Here is a 17146-nt window from a genome sequence, read left to right on the forward strand (position 1 = left end):
ACATCTCCTGAAGCACGGGAAACAAAAGCAAAAATGAACTAGTAGAACTTTATCAAGATAAAAGGCTTCTGTACAGCAAAGGAAACCATCAACAAAACTAAAAGGTAACCTGCAGAATGGGAGAAGATATTCACAAACAACATATCAGATAAAGGGCTAGTATACAAAATTAATAAAGAATTTATCAAATTCTACCCCTGCTCGGAGTCTCTCTCTTGCTCTCTCTCAAATAAATAAAATTCTTAAAAAAAAAAAAACTACAATGAGACCTGTATATATCAGGTCTGAAACTATATCAGACCTGTCAGAATGGCTAAAATCAACAACACAGGAAACAACAGATATTGGGGAGGATGTAGGGAAAGGGGAACCCCATTTACACTGTTGGTGGGAATGCAAACTGATGCAACCAGTCTGGAAAACAGTATGAGGGTTCCACAAAAAGTTAAAAATACAACTACCTTATGATCTAGCAATTGTACTACTAGATATTTAGTAAAAAAATAAAAAATACTGACTTGAAGGGACACATGCACCTCAATGTTTATGGTAGCATTATTAACAATAACCAAATTATGTAAAGAGCCCAAATGTCCATCAACTGATGAATGGAGAAAGAAGCGTTGTGTGTGAAACTAAACACAGATAAATCTGCTTTAAAATTACAGAAAAATAAAGAAACAAAATTTCCAAAAATTGATGGAATGAGAGTTCTCATTTGCTTTATAAGAAGGCAGTGTACTATCCAATATAAGTCAAAATATACTATCTATGCTTTCATATCTCACATCCTTCTCTAACTCATAATGAAAAAAAATTCAAATAAATTATATCTTCTTACATTAAAAAACTAATATCTGAAAGATTTCGTTTGATAGATTTCTCATATGAACATATATTGTGTTTCATTGCCTTGACTTTATTTCCTATTTCTTCATGGCTAATAAGGTCAAGAAATTTTTTTGCTATCTTTCCCTATCCACAAGCCAAAATTATTTCTAAGCATAAGATTAATGTTAATGATAAATTTATATTAGTCTTTTATTCACAGGCTGTCAAAATTTTTAGCTTTTTGTCAAATTTTTAATTTATAACCTTTACAAATTTTATATCAGAGATGTGTTTTTTATATACACGGTATATAAAATATATATATTGTGAATTTTAAATCCCCATTTCCATTTGCCTTTTAATATAAGGATGACTTCTAAAATTTCCTATTATATTCAGCAGCTTTCACATTTTATTTAGTGTAATCTATCAATCTTTTCCTTAGTGACATATTTTCCTTTTAGCTTTTGTTAGTTAGAAAGCTTTCCTGTCCCATGAGCTGACAATATCCTGCTGTAATTCTTCATGGACTTTACATTTTCATTTTTAAAATTTAATTACTCACAGTCATCTGAAATTTATGTTGTAGTACCTGTGTTAGGAAATCAAATCAATTCATCATATAAACTCCTACTGCTCTGACATAAAACAAGCAAACAAAAGTACAAAAAGACAAATGAAAGACTGATTATACAAATAAATATAGACAGATAAATCCTAAAGAAATTATGATTAAATAGGTATAACTTATACTATAGAAAGATAATTCAGCAAATATCCTTAAGTATAAAAGATAGGGAAGAAAAGGAAAGAAATACTACTCATTAGTTTCAGATGATATTTCCAAATTTTCTGAAAGTATACATAGACTATTAATTAAATGCTTATTAAATGCTTTCTAAAATAATACTAAATATGAGAAAAACACATTTGGAGTTTTTAGATAGCATCTACCCTTTTGAAGTATCTTTATAAAATAATTCTTTTTTAAAAAAGATTTTATTTATTTAATTGAAATAGAAATAGAAAGGGAACACAAGCATAGGAAAGGGTAGAGGGAAAGGAAGACACAGACTCCCTGCTGAGTAGGGAGCCCAATGCAGCTTGATGCCAGGATGCTGGGATCATGACCTGAGCTAAAGGCTTAACCAACAGAACTACCCAGGCGCCCTATAAAATGATTCTTAAAAATATCTTTTATTTGGCATTTTAGGGGGGACACCTGGGTGGCTCAGTGGCTGAGCATCTGCCTTTGTCTCAGGTTGTGATCCTGGAGTCCCAGGATCAAGTCCCCCATCGGGCTCCCCGCAGGGAGCCTGCTTCTCCCTTGGCCTATGTCTCTGCCTCTCTCTGTGTGTTTCTCATAAGTAAATAAAATATCTTTTAAAAATGTATCTGGCATTTTAAGAGGTGATTGAAGTTGATCTAAGATTCGCGGAATCCAGCTACTGCAGTGATAGAACACGTGATACACACGTACTGGGAAACAGTTTCCCTTATGCTTCTGAAGTTTTCCATGTCTTGTAAGCAGATGTACTGATTGTTCAGCAGCAATATGAGAATAATCATGCCCCTCCAGAGCAAAGGGCCTTATGCTCTATCTACCGTAAAACAACCCAGTTTCGTAAGGGCGGAGTTCATCTCCTATAGCTCACCCCACTGTGTATGGGGCATCATCTGGCCCTCTTCTCATTGTCCGGTGAGAATTGAGGCTCTGGGAACCTGAGTAATTGCTGATACCTGGCTATTTATATTGTTAAAGGTAATGAAGTCCTTGTCCCTGACTTGAAGTTTTGTGTCTTCTGTCAGCATCCAAGAAACTGTGCCAGGCTGACTTGTTAACTTTTGAGTTGGGCAAAATCTCAGAACCTTCACACTTCTTGACAATATATAGATTTTGAACTATTAACTTTTTATAGATGGGTCAATAGTTTCTATTACTCCTTTGTTACCCAAAGAAAATATTATATTATCAAAATGACCAAAACAACACTGTGCTACAGTTTAACACATACTGCTACCTTCAGTTCTATGCATCATTTTTTTTAGCCACCATATCTGTACAAAAACATTTTTCTTTGCTCTGAGGTCCTTATAATTATCCATAAAGTTCTTTTGAAATTTTGTTTAAGCACTTGCTTAAAGGATTGTATTGATAAAATGAGTATTATCTAATTAGTTTCTGCACAAGACTTGGCATTCTTCCATTGTGCTGTCTCTTCAAGTCAATGGGAATGACTGCCTACTCATGCTCCAGTTCTGTCTAGCACTGATGTGTTTAGCCCCGAGTTGCAACTCTTGAGTGAATTACTTCTCTTAGCCTCTATCAGAGTTTTGACCTTTGTCAGTGAAAGAGAACTGTGTGTCTGTGCGGATATGTAAAAATTATCATTTATTTCTTTGGTTCAAATAAACAATGGATTATTATTCCATTAGCTCTTTGATTCTAGGAAAACTTAGATCAGGATGGCACTGCATAATTTTTTGAGCCCAAATAACACTTGAATAAACTGTCACTTCCACTTTCTTATTTGAACTACTTTCTAAGAAAGACAAAACAAATATCAGGATACAGTGTCCCTGTGGAGAAGATGGAAATTCAGAGTTTATATGTCATGATCAAGCATTATAATGTAAATGGATATATAGATATATAATACATGTTTAATATTGACTGTATATTAATATTATGTATTCACTATTATAGCAATGTTATGTCAATATATAATTTCAAGTTTATTGAGACACCTGGGTGGCTCAGTGTTTGAGCATCTGCCTTTGGCTCAGATCATGATCCCGGGTCCTGGGATCAAGTGCCACATCGGGCTCCCCACAGGGAGGCTGCTTCTTCCTCCGCCTGTGTCTCTACCTATCTCTGTGTCTCTCATGAATAAGTAACAAAATCTTAAAAAAAGAAAGATTATATAATTTTATTAGAATATTGAATACATTTTGTAAACTATATTTTCTTGTGTGGTATGGGAAAAATCAAAAATCCATCTTAAAACTGAGAGTTGTGTAACAAGTAATGAAAATGAGGTTTTATAGCAATTATTTCTCTATGCAGAAATATAATCTTATCTTATACAGTATGCATACCCCTTAAAATGATTGATGCTGTTTATTATTCTTATTACATATTTGCATTTTATTTTATATACGTTTTCTTTTTTGTGATATTAGATGATACCTATCAAAGGGCACAACTATTTTTATAAGTAAGAACTCATTTCATATTTAATTTTCTGTGATATTTCATCATTCTCATAGTCAAATAATAAACATCAAATTATATTTTTCTAACTTACTACTTTTTAGTAGGAGGAATCAAGATAAACTAATTTCTTAACCAAGCTTATTAGCATATTTTCTTGTAAGCTATTAATTATAACAATTTATCACAATGTATGGTCTTTGAATGTATAAAACATACAAAGAAATCTTTGACTTATAACTAGAATCTTAAATTATCACTGTCTCAAATTCCATTGTAACACACATATCAAAGTGATAAATTATAGCAATTGACAGAAACAACACGTTTAGCAATATATATAAAAGAAGGAAATTCAATGTGAAATGAGATTACGTACTAAGTTTAATAATTCTATTTCTGTAGAATAAAATACAAATTTCAACATTATCCTATTTTTTCCACATGAGTCACAAAGATTAAATAGGTCATATATCACTGGTTTTAGCAATTTTTCATTTTCAGCTTGATTTTATGCCATATGAGCAATTTTATATTTTTAAAAATGCTTCATAAAGAAACTACTTCAAGTAAATAAAGATTTTTAAGCAAAAAATATGCACAAAAGGAAAATAATTTTACATCTCATTTATGGCTATTCTCAAATAAAAGGCCCCAAATTTCACTTAAAACTTATTTGTTTAAGGTAAATATCAATGGCTATCACACGTTCTAAGTGGTTAAACATAACCTGTATCTGTCTTTTAAGACATTGGAATTTTAATTCTTGGAAAGTGGGAGATGTATTAAATCTTGCCTCATAACTGATGAAATTATTAGATATCTATATATCAGTTGAGTTCAACAAGCATGTATTAAGTGCTTTCCATGTGCCATGTTTGCAAAACAAGTAAAACAGATTCAAAACCCTAAGGATGCTCATAGCCTATGTGAACAAAAACACATGAAACAGTAAGATACCTATTGTTACAAGGTGTGTACATATCTGAGCACAGAGCAAAAGATCATTGAGCATTTTGGACTCAATCCTGGATTCCATAAATGACTTTCTGTAAAGGATTAAGGCCTGTACAAAATTTGGAAGAGTAAGAAATGAATGGGCCAATGAGTTTTGTACAGGGAGTTCAGGACAGAAAAGACAGAGATATATGATAGAATAGTTTAATTTTTATTTATTTATGATAGTCACACAGAGAGAGAGAGAGGCAGAGACATAGGCAGAGGGAGAAGCAGGCTCCATGCACCGGGAGCTCGGACGTGGGATTCGATCCCGGGTCTCCAGGATCGCGCCCTGGGCCAAAGGCAGGCGCTATACCACTGCGCCACCCAGGGATCCCTGATAGAATAGTTTAAATAGCATAGTATATGTAGAAATTTAATACACATTAATGTGATTATTTCATGAATTAAGGTAATAGGAGAGAAATAAAACTGGGTAGCTATCTGACTATGGAGTTGCATATGCTACACTGTGCAGAAATGAGAAATATTTAAATGTCTGAAAGTATTCATGAATTGACAGTACTGTTGAAGTTCTGTTGTGAGTACAGTGAAAGTGATCTATATCTTCCTGAATAGTAGACATAAAACAACTCAAAAATTAATACATTCTTGTTTATACCCACCCACATACTTATACCACTGAGTCATTCAAATCCATTCTGAAAATGATATTTATGGAGAAGACTGATTTGTGTCATTCTCTGGGTTGGGATTTTGAACACTCCAAACTGTTTAAAAGGGGGAAAAGACAATACTGACTTGGCTAGAAGATCACTTTGGGATTAGGATATTTCTATACCTAAGTAGGCTGACTCTATGAAACCTCAAAGGCAAAAGATTTGAATTTGAGCAAGAGGAAAAATTGTCTTTACATGTATGACATCTGTGTTTTTTTAATATAATATCTTTCATTTATTCTTAAAAGTATTTAAGGTAATGACCCATTAACTTCTTTTATGAACCTAACTTAACTTTATTGCTAGCAAACTGTTTAATATATTTAATTTTATTACATAAATTTCTCTTGCTACCATTCAACTGTCTTGCCAGAAGGATAATTAACTTGATCCTAAATTGTAAGCTGTTCATTAAATTTCATGGTACTGCAGGTTAAATTTTTAAAGCTTAGGAATTTAAAATAACCCCTAAAATTAAAAATCACTAAATTCATTTGATGTTCTCAAAAACAAACTTTTAATAAATATGCGTGACAGCTAAATAGAATAATAGTAAGTACTATAAAATTCATTTCTATGTCAAGTATTTAAAAAAGACAAAGAATATGTAGGTGAGACACAGTATATGTAAAAATACATTTCAGCTTTTATGTTTCATATTGTCTTACCACACAGGGTTCTCAGTAATTTTTATTTTTACAATACTCTTTTATACTGAACTCTATGATCCTATTCATTCAACTGTAAATGGAACTATAGTTTATAGTTAGATATAAAATAGGTCTTCAAAATATACATGGTTTATATTTATAGGGCACTTAAACATATTTGTACATTAATGTTAATTTTTTGTTAAATTCTTGCTCATTACATTTTTTCATATAATTTTCTAGGTTGGGAAAATCCATGTGAAATATTTAGCACTGTGATTGGCAGGAAAAGATCACTCAGTGAATGTTACCTCGTGACAGTAGTGCTATTAGCCAAATTTTTGTTTTTGAATTAAAATGTGAAAATGATTTAACAGTATATTTTCTAAAGGTAAAAGTTTTAATCCTATAATTCCTAAATTACTTAGCCATACACATCAATAATCATTAAAGCATAAGAACTACCTTGTGTTTGAAGTGAGTTTTCAAGACTATAATTTTTAAATCTGTTTCTAATCATTGAATTGGTTCACTGATACATGCTGAAGTTATTCATTGGGATTCTTACAGACATTAGAGTAACCACTTGCTATAATATATATAATAATATTTAGTATGTGCATAATCCACTATATATTTTCATTATATTACTTTGTTTCCACAATAAATGATTCCAAAGTAGTCAAACATTCCATGTCATATAATTATATGCTCTTTTACCTATAAAAACTGATTATGCATCTTTAAGTAAAATGTAAAAGAATTCTATTATATGAAAAACTTTTAGCAGAAACTGGACTACATTTCAAATTCTGTTTGGCAGATTTAGGAAAGACCTATGTGCATTTCTCACTATGTGCTCCATAGAACGCAGATCTTACCAGATTTATCTCTATCACATTTTAAAAAATGGTTAATAGACGATTCAACCTAGTATACATTAGTGTTTCTTGAATTTACTGTTTCAAAGAACAGTATTTTAGTCATTTGTTTTTATTAAGATTTTAAAAAATGAAACCAAAATTCTGCAAAAAATCAAACCTCGGGAAATAGTGACCAGATATTGAGGTATGTGGTAGACAGTAATGAGCAAAGATAAAGATAAATACAGCTAGATATTAATGGGAACATTTTCCACAGAAATTTAACAACTCACAGCTTTGACTTTAAGGAGATTAAAAGAAAAGTATTTCCAGTAAATGATTAAGAGCTCTTAAACTTGATCATTATTTATGAAACACATCCTCCACAGTTTTAAAGTAAATGGGCTGAAGCAGGGCAATAGAAGTTTATAAGAATGGAATTCTGTGAAGATCAAAGACTGACTTACATTTATTAATTATTTTTTTCTATATTGGATTTACAATTGTGATTGCAATGCATATTCTAGGACTCCACTCCAAAGTCTAATTCAGAATATATAACTGGGGCCAAGAATTCTATATTTTACATTTTAACAAATTCTCCATAGGATTCTGATACATGTGGTCCAGTGTTGGCAAATTGAGAAACACAGATAGATGCACAAATATTACTAATAAATAGAGATCTCATAAATTCTAATACATAAGGACAAGATCTTAGGACACTTTAAAAAATTAAGATGATAGGTACAGCAAAAGGGACATAGTCAGTGGTATTGTAATAGGGGTTGCATGGTGACAGATGGTAGCTATGCCTGTGATGAATATAGCACAACCTATAGACTTGTTGGATCGCTATGTTGTACACCTGAAACTAACAATGTGTATCAACTATACTTCAATTTTTTTAAAAAAATCACTATTAAATGATTATATAGAGGAAATGGAATGAAAATAAATGAGATTCAGATATTAGAATCATCTGGGAAAAAAAAATCATGCAGGTATAAATTTAGAGGAGATGTCCAGATTAGTAGATGAATTTTATCATAGACAAAATAGAATCTGGAGTTGTGGTTTGAGCTAATTGGATCCAAAATGTAGGGATGTGGAGAATGAGCTTTGAAATTTCAAACTAAATTTTCCAGACTTCACAATACAATAGTCTAGCCTTACCTGCAGTTTTGCTTTCCTCTGCTTCAGTTACCTGGAGTCAACTCTGGTCCTAATTCTACTTCTGTGACACCTGGGCGGCTCAGTGGTTACTTGTCTGCCTTTGGTTCAGGGTGTATGGTCCTGCATCAGACTCCCTGTGAGGAGCCTGCTTCTCCCTCTGCCTTTGTCCCTCTCTCTCTCTCTCTCTCTCTCTCTCTCTCTCTCTCTCTGTCTCTCGTGAATATTCTACTTCTGACGAATCATCAGGCTAACTCTACATCAAAGTGCCTGCATCATTCACCTCACTTCATCTCCTTACATAGGCATTTTATCATCTCACATCATCACAAGCAGCGTAAGTACAGAATATTTTGAGAGAGAGCAAGAGAAAGACCACATTCACAAAACTTTTGTTACAATATATTATTATAACGATTCATTTTATTATTGTTGCTAATGTCTTACTATGCCTAATTTTTTGTAAGATTTATTTACTTTTCTTTAGAGAGAGAGTGTGTGAGAAGGAGAAAGGGGCAGAGGGAGAAGGAGAGAGAATCCTCAGGTAGACTACCATTGAGCTCAGAGCCCTTCAGAAGCCAGGATCAATCTCACTACCTGAGATTGTTACTGAGCTGAAATCAAGAGTCAGATGCTTAACCAGCTGTGCCATCCAGGCACCCCACTATACTTAATTTAAACTAAACTTTAACAAAGGTATATATGTAAAGAGGAAATAAGTATATATAGTGTTTGGTACTATCCACAATTACAGGCATCCTCTGTGGAGCCTGGAACACATCTCCTGTGGTTAAGAGGGAACTGCTATACACCAGCTAGCCTTGACAGTATCATTGACCGTCTTCCCCCACCCCCACCACCAAATATCTCTGGAACCAGTGAATATGTCATGGGACATGGCAAAAAAAAACCTTGTAAATATGATTAAGCATAAGGAATTTTACAGAGGGAGATTAGACATGCTTACCCAGGTGGGCCCAATTTAATCAACAGGCTCTTAAAAACAAGAAATTTCTCTACTTAAAGTCGGAGATGAGGGATGCCTGGGTGGCTAGATGAGTGTCTGTCTTCAGCTCAGGACGTGGTTCCAGGATCACAGCGTTGAGTCCTATATCGGGCTCCTTGTGAGGAGCCTGCTTGTCCCTCTGCCTCTGTCTCTGCCTATTTCTCTGTCTCCCATTAATGAATGAATGAATGAATGAATGAGTGAATAAACAGATATTAAATAATAAATAAATAAATAAATAAATAAATAAATAAATAAATAAATAAATAAAATCTTAAAGAAAAAAGAGATGTGTGGTGGAAGAAGGCAGTAGAGAAATGACTTCAGATGGGGAAGTCAGAAGATTTCAGAGAAATTTTGAGTATGAGAAGGATGCAGTGTACCACTTGCTGGCTCTCAGACATAGGGCCCAAGTTCAGGGAAGAGAGAGGCTTTCAGGGGCTATGGTACTAGTAACTCCCCAGAGCCATCAGATATGAGCCCAACCAGCTGACATTTTTATTTCAGCCTTGTGAGACCCTGAACAGAGAAACTGGCAGAGACCACCAGGGCTTCTCAGTTCCAGAACTGTGAGTTAATATATTTATGTCTTAAGAGCAAAATTTGTGTTCATTTCTTACAGTAGCAATAGAAAACACACAGTAGAGGGTACCACCACAAATCAATGCTTGAAGATGTTCTGTAACATGAATACCAATCCTTCAATGCTATGTGGATGCCTAATACCTTATATTTTAAGTCAGGACCTCCAAAACATACGTTTAAATGTCATGGAGATATATGAAGCCATTTTTGCAGAAGAGAAAAGGCAGAAATTTAATGTTGTATGTGTAGAAAGAATGGAGAGCTTTGAAAATATTTTTGAGTATATTTCATGAAACTTGACAGTCAAAACAGAAAACATGGCAACATCCTAACTCATCTTCCAAGTTACTGCATTTTCAGCATACTTAGTACTTATTGAAAGAATAAACTAACCTAAAATATATTCATGCTTTGATGAACAGAGTACAGGTTTTCTATTAAGGAGCTTTTAATAGAAAATTATTGTATTACTAACTCCTTCCATATTGCCAAAATTACACTTAAAATTAAACCTTTGTGTTTTTAGTGTTTTGAACTATGAATTAAGTTGCCAAGATAAAAATACTCAACTATTGTGAAAGCACCTTAGAAAAATAATGATTATTACTAGCACAATGGAGGAAAACAAATTTTACAATGTAGCAAGATAGTTCAGAAATATATAGTAGATAGAATATAGTGCTAAAAACTGCTATGATGTGTCATTATTTAGAATATAAAAAAGATAAAATATTTTTACTCAATTGCTTGTTAGAGGATTTTTTTTTTCTGGTGAGAAAGATAGCACTAAGATGAAATGTTTGCTTTAAAACTTTCTCCACATGCAAACTGTTAACCTTTATACTAAAGCAATTCTACCTTACATATGCTTTCCAGTGTGGTCTTTAAACTTATATTATTTTGAATTATCATGTGCTTTAGAATGTAACCACCCTTGTGACTGTATCTGTACCTGTATCTGTGTGTATTGTTATAAGGTTTTAGATCTGGTGTGATGCATTCTAGTAATATGGTCGTGGAGAAGTGAGTTGAAATCTGATATGCTACTCCTATAGGTAGAGAGGGGTTCTTCCCTAAATGAGATGCAACTTTATTGTTAAATCACATAGAGGAAAAATTACAAGTCCACAACCTCCATCTGAAACCTTCAGGAATAGAGTATTTTTACCAGCAGAATTTTTCACATTTTAAAAAAGGAATACAGGCAGATTCTGTACATTTTTAACACCATCAGCAGAGCCTGTGGTAAACTAAATTATCAAACAATATTTGTATAACAAAACATAAGTATCCACACTATGTGGGATAAATAAAGGTTATTAGTGGCCTCTAATTAGTTCAGACCAGATTTTGATGCCAAATTAGTTAGTTCCGACTTCCAGATAAAAGTTTTAATTTCAAGAGTTTCTTAGTTTCCTTCTCTGTAGTTTTAGGGATTATGGATCGGTGGGACTAGAAAGACTGGCTTAGAATGGAAGATGTGAACTCTTGTCTCTTAATAGACCTTTCCTCTTGACTAGCACAGAAAACAGAGTACCAGTTTATTTTCTAGCAGAGAGGCAAAGCACAGAGGAACATAGGGTGAGGTCTGTGATGTCTAAATCTTGAATTAGACCTACTTTCCTGCTACTTGCATTTTGTTCACGTTTGTTAAGTCTAATCCCATAATGGTTTCATGGTCTTATCTCCTAAGAAGACTTAAGAGAAAGATATTCCTCTATTCAGGTACACTGCAATGAAACATTAAAGCCCACTAATTCTAGCATTTTGTTATCTATTAATAATTAAGAGGGTGACTCTTAGAAAAGGATTTGAGATAGCAGGTTGAACTGCATTTTCCCAGTGATTCTTCTTCCATTTCCACCATAGAAAATTTTGGTTTGACTCTATTAGACTGGACACCGGTCTTTTTATATTTCCATCACTTACCTTCATAATATACTTTAAACCCATGAGCGCTAACTGCAAAATCACTGGTCAAACGTAGTGAGAACACAGATTTGGTACTTGTCACTGGCGGTGGCAGATGGAATCCTGTTAACCTAAAAACATATATGGAATTAATTGTTAGTGTTATAGACATTTTACCTAACAAATTTGAAAGAGAATTAAAAGTCATTTTATCAAATCCCCAAACTTTGTATAAGTAGATGTGTATATATGTGCATTAGGATTTATAAATGAATTTATAACATTGATTGAAAGTCACTCATCAAAAACAATTACTGTAGGCATATATAAATATATGGTGATTTACATATATTAATATGCATAACTATCATATCTATTACATATATCATCTCTGTGAAAATACTGATTTAAACTTTGGGAAATGAATTGCAGAGTATGTGTTTTTAGTTATCTTTTGCTCTTGATTTTAACAACTGAATATTCAGAAGATATTTTTGCCAAATTGTTTTCCTGATAGTTTAGAATATATATATGCAGTAGGAAGTATTTATTGAAATTTAATATTAAAGGAAGAGATCTGATCTAAATATGAAATCTTGAAACTGAAAAGTCTACAAAGGATAAGAGATTTTGTTTTATCAGATTCCAAACTTTCATAAGTTCTATTAAATTTAATAGTTGTAGATTACGTTTTGGTTATACTGCAATTTTTAAATATTCTATTTATTTATTGAAAGAGAAAAAATGAGAGATAGAGAAAGAGCCCAGGTCTAGGGTGAGGGGCAGAGGAAGAAGCCAACTCCTGGTTGAACAGGAAACCAGTTGCTGGGCTCCAGTCTTGTGATCCAGGATCATGACCTGAGGGGAAGGCAGAAACTTAATTACTGAGCCAACCAGGTGTCCCTATATTGCATATTTATATAAAACAAATATTTTCTGATATTTTAGCCATAATTTATTACTTTTTATGCTAATAACTTAGTAAGTATAGTTACAAGATGGATCATATATTAATTTACAATTGATACTTTGTCTAAACCAGAAAAGAGAAATTTAAATTTAAAAAATGCACACAAGGTATAATTTTCCTAAAACTAATGAAAATATATAATTTTTAATTTTTCTATGAATTGCCTTTTATGTTATTTATTTTCTCATTTTTCTCATCAATATGAGAATAAGAATTAATAATTTTATGCAGTGGAATTAAGACTATTTTTATATACTTTCTATTTTTGCCCAACATTGTACATATAGGATTAATCTACATTGAAATTACCATATATTTCATTGCCAGATAGCAATAATTCTTATTTGTCTCAGGTGTATTTATACTCTAAAAATTAAGAACCACAAAAAGATTTTGTGGGCTAGATTTATCAACATTTACCCCATTTAAATTAAAACAGAAAAATTTTACATGTGTATTTATCACTTTAAGAATAACCAGATAAGCATATTGCAGGTTGCATAAATCATATTTTAATTCAAAATAATTTTCTTTTCCAAAAAATGACTAGAATGTATTGTATTCTGTTTTTGGAAATCTTTTTAATATCTGGCCTATTAGCAGAAATCAGTTGGATTCTTATATATACTTCTTTATTCAATATTTTGCAATATGTTATTTTGGTTGATGGGTATAAAGAACTCTCGCCTTACTTACATATGTAGTTGGAAAAGGGAAGAGAATTCTAAAAGCTTTTGCAGATAAGTACTCTTCTTTGATACTACACAAAACTTTACAAGTTAGTTGCAATGTTGAATTCAAACCATATCATGTAGTTTTTATACTCTGTAGCATTAAAATTCATTACTTCCCCTTGTTCTTATAATGGGTTCTTTTTACCATGCATTTTTTAACATGTATCAGTAATTTGGAATATATTGGTTCACTGAGTTAGATCTTCCAAATGTTCATACACTTTATTATAAAGTATCAAAAAATCACATTTATTTTTATTGCTACTAATCTCATTAGAAAAATATTTAAACTTGCAGAAGCTTTAAAACTTACAGTAATGGATTAAAGTTTTACAAAATTCTAATTTTTTACTTGTAAATTCAGATTTCATCATAGACAATATTTCCTGTCATTTTCCCTTGAAGTAACAATTCATGTTCTGTGTGTGTGTGTGTGTGTGTGTGTGTGCCTGTGTTGAAAAAAATATATACCAAATACCCAAATGTGACTATATTTTTATGTCAGTCACTTTAGTAAAAAGAATGTTTGATGAAAAAGTGGCCAGTTGAGCTGACAACTCAATCATACAACTGTTTTTGCTTGAACAACCATCATATTTTGGTAAGCATAGAAAAGATTGTTTTGTTTTGTTTGCATACTTTTCATTTTGTTACACAGGTCATTTAAAAGAGGGGCTTTACAAGGTAGACATCTAATGAAATAACTATAGCTTCAACAGGACTATTCTTAAGTACAATGGACTTTTTTTCACACTAAAAGTGTGTGGCAGTAAAGAATACAATGCGTAATGACTATTTTTACAGTTTGAGGTCAGTAATTGTGATTTTTAATGCATCAGCATTTTCACCCATCATTACTTTTGTATCATGGGGTCAAATGTCAACACAGTCAAAAAGGTGTGACTAATGTCTCAGTATCATTATGGAAACAGTTTTGATCTTCTGAACTCCCTAAAAATGTCTCAGGACCTTCAAGGATTCATGGAAAACATTTGGGAACCACTGCTGTATAGGAATCTATTGCCATAAATATACCACACTAAATTCATTATTCTACTGTTGTTTAAAATTTCTGTTTTCGGGATCCCTGGGTGGCGCAGCGGTTTGGCGCCTGCCTTTGGCCCAGGGCGCGATCCTGGAGACCCGGGATCGAATCCCACGTCAGGCTCCTGGTGCATGGAGCCTGCTTCTCCCTCTGCCTGTGTCTCTGCCTCTCTCTCTCTCTCTCTATGTGACTATCATAAATAAATAAAAATTAAAAAAAAAAATTCTGTTTTCAAAAAAATAAATAAATAAATAAAATAAAATAAAATTTCTGTTTTCATCAACATTCTTGGAAAAGCTCACTTGTGTGTACTTATCTGGTAGTTCCTCTAGGTTTTATAAGCATTTAAAGCTTTAAATATTCCTCTTTTCACCACATAAATACATGAGCTATTTGGCTCATGATTAGAAGTATATCTCTTAAATTATAAACCTATGAGTTGATTTACTTCTATCTTCTTACCAATATATTGGTACTAATTTGAATTGCAATTAGATATCATTTTCTGTATGAATTTAATCCTTTGAAATTCTTGAGATTTGCTTTATGGGTCTGATATTGTAATTTTTTTGTTATGCACCTAGTTTTCTTATAAAGAAAAGCGTATTATTTTTCTATTGCTAATCCAAATTCCACAAACTTAAAACACTTTATTAATTGTCTCATAGTTACACAGGTATTGGTAGAAGGTAGCTCAGCTGATTCTCTGCTTTGAGTTTCATGAAGCCGAAATCAAGGTGTTAGCTGGGCTGCATTGCTTCTGGAAACTCTGGAGCAGAATTTGCTTTCACTTCCAAATGTATAAGGCTGTTGCCAGAATTAAATTCCATGTAGCTGTAGGACTAAGGTCCTGTTTCCTTGCTGGCTGTTGACTTTGGGTCATTCTCAGGCTTTAGGGATTTCCTGCATTTGTTAGTTTGAGACTGCCATTCCTCCATCGTGAGAGTCAACAAGAACGGTCCACGTTCTCATTCTTTAAATCTCTCTGGTCTTTCCTTCTACCTCATCCTTCTGAGGCTACCTCTTCTGCCTCTAGATGAAGAGAGTTCCCAACTGTTAAATGCGCATATAATTAAATTGTGTTCAGGTTGATAATTCAGATATCTTCTTTTTTTTTAATTCAGATATCTTCTTTTATGACATATGTCTCAATTCCATTTGCATAGTTATTTTTACCATGCGATATACTCACAAGTTTTTAAAGAACCATTATTCTGGGATCATTCTGGCTACTATTATGAGTATTTATCATTAGCTGGGAGCAGCATACAATATATCTTTTAGTTAAATATATTAATTATGTTCAGGTGTTCTCTGTGCTGACTACATTTTTAAAATCTGATCTACTAGCTACTGAAAGAGATATGCTAAAATCTCACAATAGCGTTGTGATTTTTATATTTATCCTTGTAGTTATGTTCATTTTAAAATATATTTGGAGCTAAATTATTAAGTGTATACAAGTTTAAATTATATTTCCTAGTGAAGTAAACATTTTTCTTTATGAAGTGCTACTCTATTTCTTTTCTTTATTTTTTTTTCTTTATTTTTTTTTCTTTTGAGGGGGGTACAGAAAGAGAGAGGAAGAGAGAATCTTAAGCAGGTTCCATGCCCAGCACAGAGCCTAATGTAGGGCTCAATTTCAGAACCATGAGATCATGATCAAGAGTCAGATGCTTAACTGATTGAGCCACTCAGGTGCCCCTAATATATGTCTATTAATGATTTGATCTTAATCTTTGTCTTATCTGGTAGTAATAAACCTAAAACCTAATTTACTAGAACTAGTCTAGAACACCTTTTAGCCTATAAATTTTTGGTATCCTTATTTTTAAAGATATGTCAGTTATGACCAGAATATACTAGTCTTTTATATACATAAAAGGCTATACTTTTATCTACATAAAAGATTATACCTTTATAATTTAATTATATAATCTTGGCCTTTTATTTACAAATATGTTTAATGAACTAAAACTTACATAAAGAGGATGACAACATGTCAAATTTGTACATACTGCTGTATTTTCACAAATTAAATATTTTAGATCAAGAAACAAAAGACAGCAAGAAATATTGAATGTCTGTTTATATTTCCTCCCATTCATTACTCTCATTCCTCCCTAAAGATAACCACTTGCCTGATTTCTAGCTAAACAAATTAATTTTGCATGTTTTAAAGCTTTATATAAATGAAATTATATATAATAAAATTATTTCACTATGGCTTTCCTGACTCAGCATTGTTTGTACTATTGCAGCAGTAATATGGAAATTAACTTTCAGTACTATATAGGATTTCATTTTATACCTCAATTTATTTAGCCATTCTGCTGCCAGCAGATTTTTCTATTTCCAGTTGGGTCTTTTATAAATAATACTGCCATAAATTTTTGTTTACTTGTTTTGTAAGCATACATACATATTTCTACTGGGAATATATCTAGTGGTAGAATTGCAGGGTCATTCAGTAACTAATTAGTTA

General features: G+C 32.4%; 1 protein-coding gene across 1 annotated transcript in view; it reads right to left on the reverse strand.

Annotated features, from left to right (window-relative positions):
* CSMD3 (CUB and Sushi multiple domains 3) overlaps nucleotides 1-17146 on the reverse strand; it is a 1166404-nt gene that overhangs the window by 983665 nt on the left and 165593 nt on the right. The window contains exon 3 of the mRNA XM_077847015.1: nucleotides 11931-12043. Coding sequence (XP_077703141.1) covers nucleotides 11931-12043 — 113 coding nt within the window. The remainder of the gene's footprint in view (nucleotides 1-11930; nucleotides 12044-17146) is intronic.

This window comes from Canis aureus, chromosome 14 (genome assembly GCF_053574225.1).
Source record: "Canis aureus isolate CA01 chromosome 14, VMU_Caureus_v.1.0, whole genome shotgun sequence".
NCBI classification, from domain to species: Eukaryota; Metazoa; Chordata; class Mammalia; order Carnivora; family Canidae; genus Canis; species Canis aureus.